The following is a 19,934-nucleotide window of genomic DNA, read 5'->3' as shown; positions in this document are numbered from 1 at the left end:
CACGACCGGTGTAATAGTAAATGAGAAACACATTAATGGTGTAAGAAAACTATACAAATTTTGGCCTGATTAAACAAATGTACAAAATAAAATAAATAGCAAATTGCTATTAGTCAAAAATACAAGATTTTTAGGGATGACCCACTAGCTTAAAGAGTTTAAACTTTGTAAAACGAAGGAAAAAACTATAAAATTAAAATTAAAAGGGAATTAATTAGGGTTTTGCTAAGACCAAACATTAAAACAATGGAAAGAAAATTTTTTAAAAAACAGACCTTGATCGCCGGCATCTACTTGAAAAAGGTCGTTTTTAGGTTGTTCTCATTTTTTAATTTATACATATATATATATGATGTACCAGCTTTTGTCAGGAATAAATAGAGTGTTGAAGAATCATCAATGTAGTCGTAGCTTAAATAATCAGACGATAAGTTTTAAAAAACAGGATCCATTTATTATATTTCAGGAGAAAATAGCAGTTACAAAATCAGATATCCGGAGTAAATAAAAAGAATTACTAATCACTTTTTGTATGAAGTTTACTGCATCGTGACATTTAAGAAAAAGCCCCGATATTCCTTTTGCGAGTCATGTTATAGCCTCTGGAAAGGCGGAGCTTCCAAGAAATGACGTCAGCCTCGTCAACCAATCCAGTTCGCTTGAAAATCTCCAGAACATTCTAAAACTGTACGGGTAGAAAAGGCGGGAAAAACAACTTGACTACGGGGCTGTGGATTTAATTCCACGTACTTTCAAATAAGAGTACGTCGCTATTAAAAAATGAAAAGAACATACATAGAATTTTAATTGTATTTTTGACTATGGAATTTTATTATTACAAATATATATATATATACACACATACACACTCAGTTACTCCGCTGCACGGGTTGAGGGTTTTTTTTTTTTTTTTTTTTTTTTTTTTTTTTTGCTTTAAAAATAATAGATTTGAATTATGTTGTTCTTATCCCCCGGTTAAGTTTTTCTATGCCTTTAGTTAATCTGCATGCAATAGCTGTGGAACTATTAACTATTTAAAAGTTGTTTCAGTGCTGATAAGCCGAATTTATTTTTACCATAGCAGCCATATATGTTTACATTTAAAACTTAGCTGAAGACTTTTAGTTTTGTGCACCAAAAATGCGTTTTTGCCTTCTGGCGAAATTGCTTGTTTTCGCGTACAAACTGTCATTTTAGTTGTAAAATATTTTAAATTGTTTTAACTGTGTTTGGTGTTTTATTTTTTTCTACATCTTTCAATTTTTAATGAAGGTATTTTGAGTTTTTATTTGTTTTTTCGCCTTGCCGCGAAGTGAGAACTGAATTCATTGAATGAGAAATGTATCTTTAATGAAATTCCAATAAATAAATTTAAGGGGGCTCATACACCTTAAACCCCTTATGATCTTCGAATATGCGACTGTTGCAAGAATTGGGATATTTTATTTATTTTTATAGCAATTACTTCCAACCTCTTACAGCTGACTACATAATGTAGCTGCTTTGGAAACTAGTAACCAGAAAGTTTGCGTTGCCACAAATATTTTTGTAATTTAATCCTCTTTGTGACAAAATATTTCGCCCTGTTTCCAGCTTGCGCGCACGATATTTTAAAAATGGCTAATGGTACATACTTGAAATTCGATGGAATTCTTTATATGGGCACTATTTTCTAACTGAACCAAAAATTTGATGAACATGGACGAATATGGACGAAAACATTACAGATTTTGTAATAAAATACATTTTATAAACTCCACAAAAAATAAAATAAAAATTTAACATGAAATTTTTAGAATTTTAGGTTCACAGTCGTTTCCAAATGTTATAAAAGCTATATATTAAATATGGAATTAAATATGAAACAGAATGTTTTAAATTGTGCTCGCAAGTTGGAAACATGACGGAAAATGTTGTCACAAAGCGGATTAAATTATGAAAATATTTTTGGCAATACAAACTTTCTGATTACTATTTCAGAAAGCAGCTATATTCTGTAGTCAGCTGTAAAAAGGTGGAAGTAATTGCTTTTAAAATAAATAAGTTATCCCAATTCTTGCAACAGTCACATATTCGAAGATGTTACGGGTTTTAAGGTGTATGAGTGCCCTTAAGTGAAATGCAGGAAAAAATGCGTATAATTTAGTATTCCATACATGAAAGTCATGTGTCACATCTGATTTTTTATTTAAAAAAAATATAACATATTAAAATATAACATTTCCCTAGATAAAAGTGTTACCGGCAAAGCATGAAATCCGACATTCTATAGAACACCTATGAACACCACCGGCAATGTGTGGAACGATTAAACATTTCACACATTGCCTAGGCATAATACAGAATACCAAATGACAAACCGACAAAGTATGAAATGCACCTCCGATCCGTTTCGAAGAACCGAAACATGCATTTATACCGAAACCGAAAGGGGTCATTTCTCACAAGAAGTTATGTTATGCAAAAAAGCCAAAATATCTAATAAGAAGACCATGGAACTTTTGGTTGCTGAAACGTTAAGGTCTGATGTTTGTGAAAAACAAAATTAAAATCATTTATCCTGTTAAAGACGGCGTCAATACTGTTGCGTACGTACGGGTTCGTTATGAAATGAATGCACAAGTCCGATGAAAAATGAACAAAAATTTATTATTATCACAACAAAAATGCTTAAATTTTCTCAAATTATGCAGTATTACAATATCTCACAATAGTTATCTTCTAACTACTCAAATGTCCAATAGAACATAATTCAAAACAGCTAAAGAACGCTAATCCGCGAATTCGCTACAATCAACAACAGTAGTTTTCTAAACAACAACAAGCTAAGCAACTACTACAAACTGAGATGTTTTCCTCCTTTTCTAAGATTTTAAAATCACTCGCTAGAATTTTCCAGTACTTTCTCGAAATCAAAAAGAGATATTTATTTATTTAATGCACGCGCTCTTGTATTTTCAATTTTTCGGCTTAGCTTTCTTCTTTTAATATTCGTCACGCGCTGCACTGCGCGGGAAATAAAACCATTTAATTTATAATTGAACTAAAATTAGCTTTTTAAATACCAAATTCGTAACAATACTATACAGAATTACCTCACAGACTCTTGAGTTATTTCCCGTACTTCATGAAAACTCATTTGAGTACTGGACACGCACGACGTGACAGTATGTTGAAAGAACTTTCAACCAAATACAAATATAGGTACACGTAATGATACTGACATAGACTCTTTGTGAGCCTTTCAAGAAAAACCAAAAAAGGTACTGTTGGGAAAGTCGAATTTACACTCATGTCCATAAATTAAGTATAATGGAAAATCAGGCAAAGGAAGAGTTAGAAGCAAAACAAATTTGACTTATTTGTAAAGCTTATTTATTAAACAAAAGGTAAAGAGCAAAAAAAGATTCTATATGTTTAATATTATTAAAACAAATAGCGATTTTTTCTCCCTGGAGCAAATTACAAAAAAACACCTACTTACAAAAAACAAATATTACAGGGTTGGTATGATTGTGAATATATTGTATGTCTCCCAGACGATGCAATACAGTCCGTACAACGCCTAGGCATGCTGAGTATCAAATTATCGATCTGATCTTGGGGAATATTACACCACTCAATAAGCAATGCTCTCCGAAGTTCCGGTAGACATGTAGGAGGAGGTTGACGGGCTGCAACTCGTCGGCCAAGCATTCCCACACGTGCTCTACTGGATTCAAGTCCGGTGAGAATGCTGACCAGTCCATACAGGTGATATCCTCATATTGAAGGCATTCGTTTACGATGTTTGCACGGTGAGGGCGGGCATTCTCATCCATACACACAAATTGTGCGCCCATGGCGTCCCGAAACAAACGTACGTGTTGTTCCAGAATGACGTCCCGATAGATTTGGCTTGTCATGGTTCCAATTTGAACATGCAGGTCAGTTCCGGAACCCAGAATAATTCCACCCCAAACGAGTACTCCTGCACCACCGTACCAGTGGCTGAATTTCAATGATGTTTTCTTGGTGGTAACGGGTACTTGGAGCTCTTCGTATGAAAGTCCGGCGAGAATCAGACTGCAAGCTAAACCTGGACTCGTCGGAAAACATCACAGAAGCCCACTGTTGCGGTGTCCACAATGCATGCTCTCTACTCCAGGCTAATCGCACGCGACAGTGAGTTGCAGTAAGTGGAACGCATCTGACAGGTCTATGAGCATATAGACCAATCTGCCCTAGGCGTCTGTACACGGTCTGCTTGAAATTGTCGTACCAGTGGCTGAAGAGAGCTGACGAGACAGGTCTGAGGCTGTGCTCCGCCTGTTTCTTTTGGCAGTAACTGCCAAATACCGGTCCTCATTCGGCGTTGTAACTCTGGGGCGGCCTGTGCTGTAACGTCTACTCACATGACCATCATCTTGGAATCGTTTCCAAAGCCTGGAGATGACACTCTGGGCAATTCCAAGTTCGTCTCATACTTCCAGTTGTGTACGCCCACATTCCAGACGGCCGATAATTCTACCACGTAAAAAATTATCCAAATGCGTTCTTTGTGTCATAACTATTTGGTTATTGCACTGAAATGCTTATAAAGCGCCTGCGAACAATTTTACTTCTTTGCCTGAATTCCTTATATATCACTCTCTTACAGTCTCGTCATTGTGACGTACCATCGGTGTCATCTGGTTATTTCCTGAAATTTGCATATGATTCTTGAAGATGTGTGTAGTGATTTTACAGGTGATATATTTATTTTAGAGTTCGATTTCCAAGTGACTCCGAATTATTCTTAATTTATGGGCATGAGTGTATTTTGCGATTTTGCTTTGAACTGAATTTTATGCTTTAAATGCGAAGAACGTGGTATTTAATAAATAAATTTTAACAAACGTTAAAACACAAAACTTTAAAAAAAAAACGCCCCTTTGTACGTAATTTATAATCTGAAACATTTCAGATTTTTATTATTATTATTATTATTGTAATTTTCTTCAAAATAACAGTTGTACTTTTTAAGGAATGAACGTCCTTTAAATAATAGCTTTTTCAAGATGTTTTTTTCGCACTTTACGCAAAGAGCATTTGGCGTTCTATAGAATGCCCAGGTATTTATTGTATAACAATACCGAGTTATAGTATACAATATTTCTTCAAATTTCATGATTTGCCTAAAAAAACCGGGCATTCTATAAAATGCTTATGTATTCTATAGAATGTCGGTATTTCAGTATGATCTTCCAAGGTTTTCTACAATCAAGAAACTTTTCACCCAAAAGCTGTCAAGTGGATTCCGCTTTACGTTTTCCTGTTTACCATTCGTTTTCGAAATTTTAGGGAATTCCACAGCAACTTTTAAATGTATAAAGCATTAAAAAACACCTTTCATTATATAATTTTTCGACCTACATTCTCGAGTCGTTTAATTATTAATTTACAAAATTCATCAAAGACGTATTTGAATAATACCTTGAGATTTGAAATACTTTCGACAATCAAACTTTATTTAAGTGAGCAAGAAAATTTTGTAATATGTGTCCAAAGACTTATAAGTTTCTCTTGTTAATTACATTCAAGTTATTATAATGTTTTCCACCTATCGAACTATCATTGCTATATAAATAGTTATTCTTTATTAAGCACAGTTATTTCCTATCGATTATTTGCAATCTTTGAAGAAATGACCAGGGGAACATAAAATATGTTTAATTTTTACAAAAGAAATTTCTTTAAATTTAAGGGGACTCGTACACCTTAAAAATCATAATATCTTCGAACATGTGACTGTTGCAAGAATTGGGATAACTTATTTATTTTAAAAGCAATTACTTCCAACGTTTTTCAGCTGACTACATAATATAGCTGCTTTCTGAAATAGTGATCAGAAAGTTTGTGTTGCCACAAATATTTTTATAATTTAATCCACTTTTTGACAAAAATTTGCGTCATGTTTCCAACTTGCGCGCATAGTTTAAAACATTCTGTTGCATAATTTAATTCCATATTTAATATATAGCTTTTATAACATTTGGAAACGACTGTAAACCAAAAATTCTAAGAATTTCATGTTAAATTTTTATTTTATTTGGAGTCAAGTTTATAAAATGTATTTTATTAAAAAAAACTGTAATGTTTTCGTCCATAAAATTTTTTAATATTAAAACATTCATCAGATTTTGGGTTCAGTTAAAAAATAGGGCTCATATAAAGAATTCCTTCAGATTTCAAGTATATACCATTAGCCATTTTTAAAATATCGTGCGCGCAAGGTGGAAACGTGACGAAACATTTTGTCACAAAGCGGATTAAATTACAAAAATATGTGTGGCAACACAAACTTTCTGGTTACTAGTTTCCAAAGCAGCTATATTATGTAGTCAGCTGTAAAGAGTTAGAAATAATTGATTTTAAAATAAATAAAATTTCCCAATTTATGTAACAGTCACGTATTCGAAGGGTGTTAAGGGGTTTAAGGTGCATGAGCCCCCTTAAAACACTTATAAAACCTGAATCATTTAAAACACTTTCGAGATTGGAAGTATATATGTCTACGACCAACGACTGCGAAAGTAAAGGCCTAGTTAGATCATTTGTGGTCACGATGTATATAAAAGAAACATTAATTTTTTGCGCATGAATTACAGAGGGTGTTCACACATTTTTGTAACGATGTTTCAAAGATTTATATACAAACAAACCTTAGAGTTTTATTTCCTAATATGTTCAATCCGATAGCCCTTTTGCTGATCTATCATATTACATCTGGGTTTCCAAGATAAAAGTCCTTTGCTTAAAACATCAAGGTTGATTTTATTCCACTCCTCTTTCACAATTTTCCAGAGTCCATCCAATGTTTTGGGATGCCGCTTGTACAAAGCTTGTTTTAAAAGTCCAAATACACAGTAATCCAAAGAAGACATATCTGTGTACTTGGGTGGGATGCATTTCAAAGAAATAGCTCCAATTTTTTTTCATTTCTCATTTTTTTAAAAAAAAAATAGATCAGTAGATTTAGAGGTATGGCTTGGAGCCTTATCATGATGGAACTTAACACATTGAACATTGTTGAGATGGAATTTCTTCTTCAAAAATAGGTATTAAAACATATTATTTCTGATAGTAATCTGAATTAATTTTGATATTTTTTCTCCTTCCCTTGTAAGGATTATGTTAATTTTATCAACAGTTAAATTTTGAGTTAAAGTTCCTTTCCTGTCGGTTCTTAACTTCAGCTTACTACTTCCGGCCAGAACGTAGTTTCAGAATCACTCTGAATACATAATGAGGAAGAGCGGTATTTAAACCGCAAAGTTCTACTTGCTGAGTTAGAGAGAATCAGAGTTTTTGATTAGCGTGCGTTTGCCTTTTGGGCTACTCTGTCTCAAAGTTGTTATTACGCTCGGCCGTACTCTGGCCCTTGATAGCTTGGCAGTCAGTTAGAGTTAAAGGGCCAATTCGGTTAGAATCTTGATAGTTTCGGCTATATCTATTTAGTTTAGATTAGTTTTAGTTTACTTCTTAGCCTCTTAAGTTCAAGCCCAAGTGTCGGCTTTTATTGTACACGCCAAGACGGAGTTCTGTTAAATCTTATTTGAATAATAAAGGGTTATTAACCTTTTGATCTTGTTGATTCTTGTCACACGAACTCAAGCGATTATTCGCTTATCAACGTTCAACAATAACTTAGCATCTACAAACTGAGGAACTCTGCACCCTTATTTAAGTTTTCCGTTATAAGAGAAATCAGTAATAACCATAAAAACTTCATAAAAACTTTCCTTGTTTTATTTGAACCAACATATTAAGTCTTTATCTCCTCTTTTTCGGTAGTCTTTCAATTACAATCCGATACGTATATCCAAGCCTCATCAATTGCAACTATATACAGTCAAAAGTCTTTAATCCGGAATCGTCGGGACTTCGGCGATTCCGGATTATGGACGTCCGGATTAAAGACTTTTCACTGTATTTCCATTTTTCACCTGTCGGATAATTTTCATACAGCAATCTGCACGTAGTCTTACGCCGAGAAACATGTTTCGGCGTCAGGCGATGAACGTCATGTTTTTTTGTTTGAATTCGCTTTAAATGAAATTGTATAATTTTGTTCACTTTCTACAGAGATATTTAAAGATTTTGCTATAGCTCATTGGAGGGTGGACTATTTTTGAAAGCATGAGATGCGATTTTTAGATTGAATAAGAGCTGGACGTAACTTTGTTGGGTTTGCTTTTTTTGCCTTTTTCCCCACTCTGGTGTAAAATTTGACATTTCTTTCCTTTCATATTAATTATGTCACTTATTTTACTTGTACAAATATTAAAACCATGCATTTCACACATGCAACCATGCATTTTTATAATAATTTATAAGGTATTTCAACCGCTTTTCCTAGCGTGCATTCGGGGTGTAGTGGTTCTACACACTGGGTTGGTATTCCAGAGGTCCGTGGTTCGATTACTGGCGAAGGCGGTTGCTAATTTTTCATCTCTCTGGCTCGAAAAATAATCCTAATGTCTCTACAGTGGCGTCCGAACTAAAAGGGTGTTGGATGAGTATTCTCCACACCCAGGATTTGGCGATTGAAACCCCAATCGGCCTTTAAAAAGGGGAGTATATAAGGTATTTCTCCTGCTTTCCTAGCGTGCCTTCGTGGTGTAGTGGTTCTGCACGCTGGGCCGGTATTCCAGAAGTCCGTGGTTCGATTCCCGGCGAAAGTGGTTGCTCATTTCTCAATCTCTCTTGCTTCCAAAAAATCCTAATGTCTCTACAAATTGAATATGAGTATTTCTCTTTGGACAGCACAAAAATATAGCCTTCGATGCATCGTTTATTGCTCAGGGATATTTCAAAGAGAAGAATATTTTTAATGCTGCAGACGATAATTAAACCTTATTCCAATTCGATGCCAGTCACGTTTGTATTTTAAAATTAATATTTAAATTCAATTATTAAAAATCAAAATCATTACAAAAATGGGTGAACACCCTCTATATATGCTTGGGTTTTATAAAATTAGCTATTATATGATAGTTCTTTTACTGATAACAGCATCGTGTTTCACTTTTGTAACCCTATATTTACTGAATGCATATTTCAATATCTGTTTATGTTTTAAAATAATGGAATATTTAATTTTCAGCGATTTTAGCTATAATGAGATTTCATCATTGGAAAATTCACCCTTTCAACACCAAAGTAAACTGATTGACCTATTTTTGGGTTACAATTTCATACGCTACATTCCTGAAGACGCCTTTCTGGGTTTGCAAAATTTACAAGTTTTGTAAGTATAAAAAATATTAATTATTGCATCTTTATACGTTATAGATCGCGAGCACAAGATTTAAATACTTGGAAAACAAATTTGACATTCCGGAGAATTAGAAATTAAGAGTTTATTTTTAAAGGAATTAGTTGTCAATAAAATTTTTTCTGGTTGTAAATTTCATGTAAACAAAATGGAATACAATTTAAGGATTCTAATGAAATTTGGTTTTTTATTAAGTCCAAGATTTTTTCTAATTAATGAAAAACGTCAATTAGTAGTGTAAAGACCTTTCCCTTCTGATTTCAATTTCCTGCCAGAATGCAAATTTCAATCACGTATGTGCAAATCTAAATGAGTTTGGAAATAGTATTTAAGAGCAGAATTTAAGGGTTCGCGGTAAAAAAGTTAGTTACAAGTTTCTGCCGCGTGTTTGCAAGTGTTGCTGAATAATTTTGTGCTAGTCACTTACTTTAATTTATATTGATACTAGCAGAAGTACCAAATGCCCGTTAGCATATTTCACAAGTGCACATCAGCGTAGCCACTGAGGGAGGGGTTTCGAAAATGGACCAATGAGCTGCTATTGCTCTTGTGACGCTAAATCTTCGTGCAAGTGAGCGTATGTTGTTTACGTTTTAATTTGTATTTATCTCGCAATTATAAATATATGGCGTAATAGTAGAAAATCTCGTAGTGCTTTTATCTTTTGAGTTTGATTAATCGTTGACATTTCACTTTCGAGAATTTTATCACGCATTAATATTAGGATTGATATTCACGGCATATTGTGTGGATTATGAGAATGCAAGTGTATAATTTTTTAATTGAGCTGAGAATGACTGAAAGTGTTACAATGAATCTAGTGTTTTCTTATTTCAGTGCTTGGATTCTTTTGATTTTTAAAGTGTAAGATTCCGAACACATATGATTTGATTATATCCATCGTTAACATTAAAAATTATATGTGAATAAATTGAATATACTGGTTGTGAATACGATAAATTCACTCTGTTTGATGAGTATTTCTTGTGTAGGCACTACATTTAAGAGTGAGCATTTATTAAATATGAAATTTAACGCACTAAATGTATACGAATGCAAATTAGTAAATTCTGCATTGGTTATTATTGTAGAACATCTTTTTCATATAGACTGCAATAAAAAGTGCTGACTTCTATTTACTTATATATTTGGTGTAAATATTTTTCTCATACGCATAGTTTTATGTAAAGATTGCATTTGGGCTCTGATGTTTATTACATATTTCTTTCTTCATCTTATTTACCACTTATTAAGTGATATTTCCCATCGATATTTTTGCGAAGTATCCGACATGTGTTTATTTCAACCAGGTAGTGAAATCTTCATAATTTCCTATATTTGATCTAACTTCGCAATGAAAAGTTTCAGAAGCAATCGACGATGCTTTAATTATTTTGTACAGAAAATTGCGTGGCAGAATACTTTTAACCATCTTCCTTAAATCTTAAAGCACGCTAAAGGTCATGTGACATGACAGAAATATTACTGGATGCTCATTGGTCCGCTCTTGAAGCCACTCCCTCGGTGGCTACACAGATGTGCACTTCTGAAATATGCTGCCCGTTAAATTAGATTGAGAGTAATGTATCTAACAACAGAACTAACGATACCGCTGTAATAACGATGCAAAAAATACGATTCGTAGGCATACATTTTTCAGTCTGATGTAAGATGGAGCCCACATAAAAATTTGGTTAGAAAAATAAACTAATTCGTCCTCATAATATCAGTGGCACGCAGTTTCTATCAAATGGTCGTAAAAGCTCAAGTTCCATGCAATATTTTACGTATATTCAATTTTAGTCGATTAAAAGTGGCACAAAATTGCATCATAATTGATCAGAAATCAATAATACGAACAAACCAAGCACACAAACAAGCATTCTTCTTTATGTATATAGATTTTGTAAAACTTATAAATTTTTTATTAACAAACTCTACGATTTGAAAGCGAGCAGTGGCAACACTTCTCGAAATAAAGCAGACTTTAATCTCCAGCGTGCAAGACTGTTGCCACTCGGAAAAATGAATGCGAAAATTAGCTTTTTCAGAGTTTTTAAGTAATATCTCGTCTAATTAAAGTCGTGCGAAGATGGGAACAGTCGAAATGGCGTACGACGAATTTTCGGAATCGGGAATAATGTATTTAATGTTTGGCAATGCTATTTTTATTTCATTATAAAACTTAGAAATTTTTATTAACAAACTCTACAATTTGAAAGCGAATAGTGGCAACACATCTCGAAATAAAACAGATTTTTATCTCCAACACGCGAGAGTGTTGCCACTCGAAAAAATGACGGCGAAAATTAGCGTTTTCGGAGTTTTTAATTAATATCTGTGATTTTAGCTATTTTTGCGGGAAGGGGGGAATGGACGTAGACCTTTTCCAGGATTTAGAAAAAAATTGTAGAAAGTTTCGCGACGATACTTATAGTAGTGCCTGAGTTAATCGCGAACAAACAAACACACAGGCATTCTTCTTTATATATATAGATTCTAGACTCGACTTTTCAGTGTGCAGCCGATAAAGCAGATTTAGACTGGAGTTAAAGCTAGCTACGCAGTTAAAATTTTAATTCATTCTGACTTTTTTTTTTTTTTCTGTATATATGACTATGTGTTTACGTTACTTAGCCACAAGTGGTGGTTAAATTATGAGCGGCGAGTTGGTGCATGTTCTTTTCAGTTAGTTAAAATAAAAAGGTTGTTATAACCTTCCTTGGCTTGGTCTGGGCACACCTAGGGTTCGCCGTTTGATTTTAGCCAAGATTTCAAGGTAAAAATTTTAAACTAATATAGAATAAGAAGATTACCATACAACCAAAAAAAAAAAAAAAATATCATAGAAATTTCTTTTCAAACAATTCCTTTTATACCCCCAAATAAATCTGAAAGATTTCTTTGAAGAATGAGGGTCTTAAAAAACTAAATATGGCTAAAATATATGGACTGGTTTGTGTTGAGCTGCCATCTATTATAAATAAAGAAGGTTCAGAGTAACCTATAGTAACCTATAAATCCTTTTTCATTCAATTTTTCTGTGCGTACAGAAGGAAATTTTTAGGTGTGTCCAGACCGCCGCAAACGGTTAAATAACATTTATAATAAATAATGCTTGTGCCATATTGTACATTTAACAAAATATTCTTTGTACTTCTTTTTATACGTATATAGTTTTTATTATATTTTAATATTCATCACAGGCTGCTATTGAAACTTTTACTAGTCTAATATTAAAAACTTGGTTAGTCTATATTTTAGGGTGCCCCTTGGATTATCGCCAAGTTGTTGTTTCATTTATCGCCAAATTGTTGTTTCATTTATGGTAACTTGAATAGTTGAATGTTATTGGAAACGCTATTATGACGTGATTGCGGTGAATTTGACTGATGGGAAAATATTTGTAAGGGTTTATTTCTGCGTTGGATGTCAGGAAGTACGTTGCTTATCTTGTGCTGTACACCGCAAAATGGCTGTATATGATGAAATTAATCTAAAGTTGCTGTACGGTTTGGAACGAAAAGGGAAAAAAGCATTAATTGACTGGTGTGTAAATGAAAGTTCACGTAGTAGTCATTACAAGTGTCCTGTTTGTAGGAATGAAATGCTTATGGTCGAACGTAAAGATCGTTCATGAATGGGTTTGTCGCAAGAAAGGTTCATGCAAGAAATGTCACCGACAGTCTGGCACTAAGGAGGATATTTTTTACTCTAATTTTTATGAACTTATGGGGTAACGGCAGTATGCATACTCCAGTTGAGATAATTTTAGAAAGCTTTTTGGATGCTGTTAAGGAATTTTGTGTGCCACAGACTGAAGACACATAAATTTCTAAATATAGCAAGTAAATATTTCCTTTTTGGTAGTGCGTATATATGCGATAACATGCATTTCCTTTTTTATGTTATTTCATTGTGTGATTTAATATGCAATTTATTGAGCTTCGATCGGCTACAAATTTTGTTTAGTTTTGGTGATGAGTAACTTTAACATTGTATGACGCCATCATTCTCTTGAATTTTTTAAGAGAAAATAGATCGATGTGTACATGAACAAAGGAATTGGGCAATGTCTAGTTTGTGCAATGCACTGAGGTTTTTCAAGTGAAAATAAATCGATGTGTACATGGACAGCGAGTTTGTGCAGTTCTTCGACTTGTTATTTTGGTTTTGTGTAGCGGCCATCTTGAAATTGTGCCTTGTTGGCCAATTTTCGCCAAGGGGCACCTTGAAATATATTTTTACCAAACATTTTATCCTCATTCTCGGTAGACTGACTATACAATAATAATAAAAACGCTGTACCTGTGTTTTGCGACTTGCTGTCACAGAGATAAACGAATCTATTCGCAGGAGTATAAAGTTTATTCAAATCAAAAATGAAGCAATATGTAACAAGCAAGCTGAAACTTGTGTTACAATCGTTTCTCTTTGTAAGTTATTGGCTTGCCCTTAGAAACAAACCAACATTCTTTGTATCTTGACTTTTAGATTTATACTTTATGACTTTGTTTATTGCTTTTTAAAAATGTTTTACTCTTTGAATGTTCTTTTTCCAGAGACTTGATGCATAATCATATAGAGAGTATACACGAGAATGCATTTATGAATCTCACTAAACTAACAGACCTGTAAGTAGAATTTCAAAACATAAAATATTTGCACTCTGTTTAATTAGTTTGAATATTTAGGAAGTATCATTTTACTTAAACAACAATATAAGAAATGGGGCAACATTTTATAATTTATTACGCAATTAAATAATAGCAGATTCAGCTACAGTCCGTTACTGTTTATTATGTCCATTTTTATTTATAGCATTGCAAGTATTTCGTCTACCTAAACACTAGTACTTTTAGTCTACATTTCATGAATAAAAATTTTTAATTTGTTTCCTCATAAGAAATCTGCTGCTAAGTTACTGAATTTAACGCATGAATATTTAGTTTATTATTAATAATTACAATTATTCAGTTCCTAAAATACAAAATATATGCCATTATCTTTCGTTATTGCCCTCATTTAAAATTTTTTTATAAAATTAAGTTAAAATTTATTTCAGAAGCGCAATGTTGTTTTAAAATCTTCTAATTTGTTACACTAATGAACACTGCGCTGCTGTATTTTGAAAGGTAAATTAATTTCATACCTAGATAATTGCAGCAGTTTTCAGAATTATGAATTTATGAGATCGTGTGTATTATTGATGCTGTGATAACATAACTTAATGTGGCATGATAAACATAAATAGTGTTAAAAGACCTGGGGTTGAGAAGTTATGGCAGTTGAAATATACTTTTCTAGACTAAAATAAAATTTATTTATAAATGTTAAGAAATAATCAATGAAAAGGAAGAAAAGTGATGTAAATACAGTACAAAGTCTGTAATCCGGACTCGTCGGGATTTCGCCAATTCCGGATTAAAGGTTTTTCCGGATTATACATCAATTTAAATCTGGTAAGATGGCATGCAGAAATTATACAATTAAAAATATGAAACCGTAATTTATGAAATAAAGAGCAATTATGATCTACAGGGTATCAAAATTTACAAAAAAAAAAAAGCTTAATATTTATTTGTTTACTTTATTAAACATTTCTTTCAATGTAAGTTGTTTAAGTTGCTACATTTTTTGTGCTAATACTTTCTCTTTAATTCTATAAACAGACATAATTTCTTCTTCAGTTACAAAATTCCACTGTTCAAGTCCTGTAATTGCTGTGTCGAGAATACCGACTAACTTGTCAATCGAAATTTTTTCGTTTTCAATAACCTCTCTGTCACTTTCTTCACTATCGGAAGCGGTATTTTCTGGATCTAGAACCATACTACAGATTTCGCCGTTCGTTAATTGATTAATGATTGGGGCATTGTCGTCGCAATGAAAAACTTCTGTTATATCATCTTCATTTATTACCGCGTTCCACATTTCTTTACAAAATTCAATAACTGGAAAATTTAACCTTCAGTTTGCGATGTCCGAAAACCTTTAAATTCGCGGTTATCATCTTCATCGTCCTCAGCATGAAATATGGTATCTGGCCATAAATTATGCCAAGCATTTTTTAACGTATCTGGAGACACATCCTTCCAACGCGCATGCGCTTGCGTAAACGCATTTACGCGCATGCGTAAAGCATACAAAAAAGTTTGTGGCTTTGATGTCCGGATTATAGATCATTCCGGATAATGGACGTCCGGATTACGGACTTTGCACTGTATACTGTATTTCTAATTTTTCCATTAAGAACTGTAATTGAGGTAACATGAGGTATCAAAATGTCGAAAAGAGAAGAGAAATAGAACTAGTATTTCTGCTTAGTGCAAAAATAAAAACAAAACTGCTGATTTTCCTTCATAATACATTATTTGTTTATTTTGTTATGTTACTTAATTGCATTAATCATGTACCTATTAAATTAGTTTTCAAGATTTTTTACATTATAAGAATAAATTAAGAGATTATAAAACGTATATGTGCTACAGTAAAATACCTCATAATCACATGGTGCTCGTCTTATAATGTATTTGTCTTCGTATGTGTTGGAGTTTGGCCTTTTATGTAATAGATTTTTAATGTAAAAGCGGGTTAGAATGTTTCTACATTTTAACACGTTATTTTCATAAATTTGATTTAAATCTCCAGTTTGAAAACATAACAAGCGCCCGAAATTAAAACGATATTTACTTCCTTGTACGAAATAAAGAGAAATTTTGAGTTTCAGACTTAAAAGAAAATATCCATTTTGACCGCTCTCGAATTCATTTGAACAATGTTTTCGCGTGGTATCTGTACGTGCGAACAGAATAAAGACTCCTTTTCCCGAAACGGACTGTAAAATGGATTTAAAATGGATTCAGAAGAAATTGTTTCGTGACGTGGATGTATCTCGCATAACTCAAAAACGACGAGTAGCCTCAGAACGTTAAAATTTCGTGTATGAGACTGCTATAATATGTAGTTATGCACCTCCCTTTTTGGTTGCTATCGGCATCACCAAAAGTATATAAATATATATACATATAATACCTATTCTATTAGACTGGAAGAGAAACACGCTAATGTGACAATCAAAATCCTAAAAACAACCTTGTATTTAGCGTAAGTATATTGAAACACTCATTTGATTTCGAGGGCAGCTAAATGTCCCTCCTCATCAGGAGAAAGAAATACCAAGAAAGAAGAAAAATAAAGGGGAAGGAGTCTCAGAAACACGTGGTCCTTAACGCACTGCACGTGGTTATAACTGGATTTTTAATCAGAGTTACACTGGCCGCCTACTTTTACTGAACCAGGCTATCTGATCAAACATGTAACACAAAGGACAAGAAAATTAGCGAAGTTAAAAATAGAGAGCGAGGGGCAACTGCACCTTCAGGCTCAAAATCTGAACTTCGAATACTGGAAAGCAACCACTGAACGGAATTTTATACCCTCTGGTAGTACCAAACGCGAGGAGGTAACGCCATCTATCGGCAAAAATAGTAACTGAATTATAGTAGAATTTTAAAGGCATTAGGAAGGACTGGATTGGACTTAAAATCATTACTTAAATGCTAAATCTTTGTGAATATGAAAAGCCTCAAGAAAATCCAATTCACCTATGGAAGAAGCCTTTTGGATAATTTTTGCAGACCCAAAGTCAAAATTATGGTTAAATGTCCAACTATAATACGCTATTGAAGACTTGTTAATTTCGTTTTTTCTGACATAAGATTCATGTTCCTTGATACGAAACTCCAACGCTCATTTTTTTTTGGCCAATATATCTTAAACCACACTGACACCATATACTATAGATTCCCCAAGAATTCAATACAGAAACGCAATCTTTTAGAATCGAAGGGCGAATTTTATTAATAGGGGAGAAACCGACTTGAAAATTGAATTTCTGGAGAATCCGTGCAATTTTATAGCTAACAGAAGGATAAAATGGAAGCACGACAAGGTCATTAATATTATTTCTAACAGTAGAATGTGTTCTTCGATGGAAAACTGATTTTTTTTTATTTTTATTTTTTTTTTTTTTATTTAACCTATTATATTACTCACTCTGTTAACCGGGTTCGATGAGCTCAGTTTGTTTATTCTTATATGTTGATAAACTGTGCATTTTTTGCTTCAAATGTGACTGAATTATGTTGATCTTATGTTCCGGTTACGGTTTTTATGCCTTTAGTTAATCTGCATGCACTAGTTGGAGAATTATCAACAATTTAAAAGTTGTTTAACCAGTTAACTGTGGTTGACGAGTATACTCGTTATGGAGAAGAGACACCATTTTTGTATTGACGAATATACTCGTCATGCGTATATTATGTTAATGAAATGGAAAGATAAGAGGGAGGTTTATTTAGTAAGTACTGTACATAATGACAACGTAATAGAAAAAGAGAAAAGAAAAATAATAACAAAGAAACCGGAGCTAGTGATTGATTATAATAAAAAATGGGTGGAGTGAATATGAGCGATGGAATTATCATAGCGTACTCCACAACAAGAAAAAGACTCAAAAGTACTGCAAAAAGATATTTCTCCATTTCTTAGACATTATATGTCTGAATGCATTCATATTATATAAAAAAAAATAATAATGGAACATTATCGCGTATCAACTTTTTGCTCAAATTTATTGAAGACACTTTTGCGACGTATCCAATTGAAAGAAATAAATCGACACAAACTGGGCCATTTACACCTAATATAAGCCAATTAGGCGGGAATCATGTTCCGGATTATATACTCGGAACATCGAAAAAAAAAAAAAAACTGTACGCGAAGGTGTTCGTATTGCTACAAACAAAAGGAATCGCATTACTGGTGTTCGATTTGCAAAGTCCCATTGTGTATAGTATCCCGTTTCGCTGAATATCACTCCTGGAATTTAAATTCTTACTTTTATATGTATAATATTTAGTTTAATTTATTTGCATTTTTAGTTTAATATGTATGTAATATATGCTTATGTTAACCAAATAAGTAAATATTAGTAATAAAATTTTCAATTTTATAAAATAAAACCATCTTTTTCATCCAATATCTTACCAGCGCAACTTACTCTGTGATGGACGAATATACTCGTCATGGCTCGATTCTAGCGACACAAAACGGTGCACACTCTTAAACAAGAGCGCCACAGTTAATTGGTTAAGTGCTACTAAGCCTAACGAAGCCTCCATATATTCACATTTGAAACTCTTAGTAGAATAGTGAATTAAGGTAGTTGGTGCACCAACTTCAGTGTCTTTTTGCCGAGTGGGACCAAAGTAAGCTTTCTGATTTATGCACGACAAATTTGTCTTTCTGTATTTCGCAATTTTTAATGAAGCTGTTTTTAGTTTTTACATATTTTTGCCTTGCTAAGCAGGGCAAAACTGTGAATAGAATAGATTAAATGAGAAGTCTATCTCTAATGAAACCCGAGGAAATTAGTTTAAATGAAATGCAGAAACAAATATGTATAATTTAATAGGCCGCAGAAGGAAATCATGAAGCGCTCACATCAGACTTTTTATAAACATTTTTTGGTTTGAAAATACGTGTCACTCGGAATAGAAAGATCGAATCTAACTTTAGGCTTTCGATAAAACAAACAAAAAAAAAAAAAAAAAAAAATACCGCGAACTTTTTTACTGAAAATGCCTTTAGATTATTACCCTCTTCCCCCCCCCTCTGCTGAGATTTTTTTTTCTGGCCCAATAATCTTTTTAAATTATGGCGCAAGAGAATTATTTAATTTAGTTTAACTTTATCAGGGTCAATGTTCCTTCTTACCTTCTTCGGGAACATACAAGGACTGACTCGGAACAGAGAGCTTACTAAAGCTATGTTCACTAATTGTGGTAAGTAGACAGGATACAGACGAAGGGTATACAAAACCCTTTATTTTTCTCTATATACAATAACTTCCGTACTTCGGAATACACTGACCCGCTACTTGGGGTCTAACGTAAAAGTATAAAAATAAAACTAAACTCTAATTTAACTTTAGAATAATAAACGTGGAAGATTGGCCTTATATTAACAGGAAGCGTATGTAGTACAGAGACTGTGAACACTACAATACGTTTAAATTTATCAAGAGGATTAAAACCTCTGGCCTGGAAGGCAAACAGCAACTAAGTAACTTCTAAGGTAAGCGGCCTGCTTTGACTCACTGCTTCCTCTCTCTCGCTTGGCAAAAGGCCACAACTTAAATACTTGGCGTTCGCCAGACAAACTTTGCATAAAAACCTTAACGCTTATAATTCTGGCCGGAAGTAGAAAATAAGAAGTGATAGTAAAGATTTAAAATAAAATAAACGTTAGTAAAACTTAAGATCCTTACATACTTTCCGCCAGAGTTAATTAGTTTGAAACTGAGGTCTAAAACGACCTTGTTGAAAACTTTTAGCTCTAGAATCTAACGCGAGGCCAATCTTTTACAAACATACTTCGCTAGAAACTAGAAATTTAAAAGAAAGAAATTCGTTTTTTACAATAGCAGCTCCCAGGATACACACTTTTTTTTCATCTGTACTGCATCTAAACAGGAGCTTTTATTCAATTCTGGTTCCTTCCAGAGATCTGGAAGGAAAACTAGTTTAATGAAATGTTACACAATGAAATGGCAAGTAACATATACAATTAT

At 33.2% G+C, this 19,934-nt stretch overlaps 1 protein-coding gene across 1 annotated transcript in view; it reads left to right on the top strand.

The window, feature by feature from the left end:
• The window catches only part of LOC118184723 (uncharacterized), a 585,346-nt gene that overhangs the window by 500,712 nt on the left and 64,700 nt on the right, over positions 1-19,934 (top strand). The window contains exons 12-13 of the mRNA XM_085812207.1: positions 9,128-9,271; positions 13,861-13,932. Of these exons, the coding sequence (XP_085668333.1) occupies positions 9,128-9,271; positions 13,861-13,932 (216 nt within the window). The remainder of the gene's footprint in view (positions 1-9,127; positions 9,272-13,860; positions 13,933-19,934) is intronic.

The sequence above is a fragment of the Stegodyphus dumicola genome, chromosome 2, assembly GCF_044657685.1.
Source record: "Stegodyphus dumicola isolate Sdum_Otavi_A_Nest chromosome 2, ASM4465768v1".
Taxonomy (NCBI): domain Eukaryota; kingdom Metazoa; phylum Arthropoda; class Arachnida; order Araneae; family Eresidae; genus Stegodyphus; species Stegodyphus dumicola.
The sequence above is the reverse complement of the archived record's forward strand: the minus strand, read 5'-3'. Positions and strand labels throughout refer to the sequence as shown.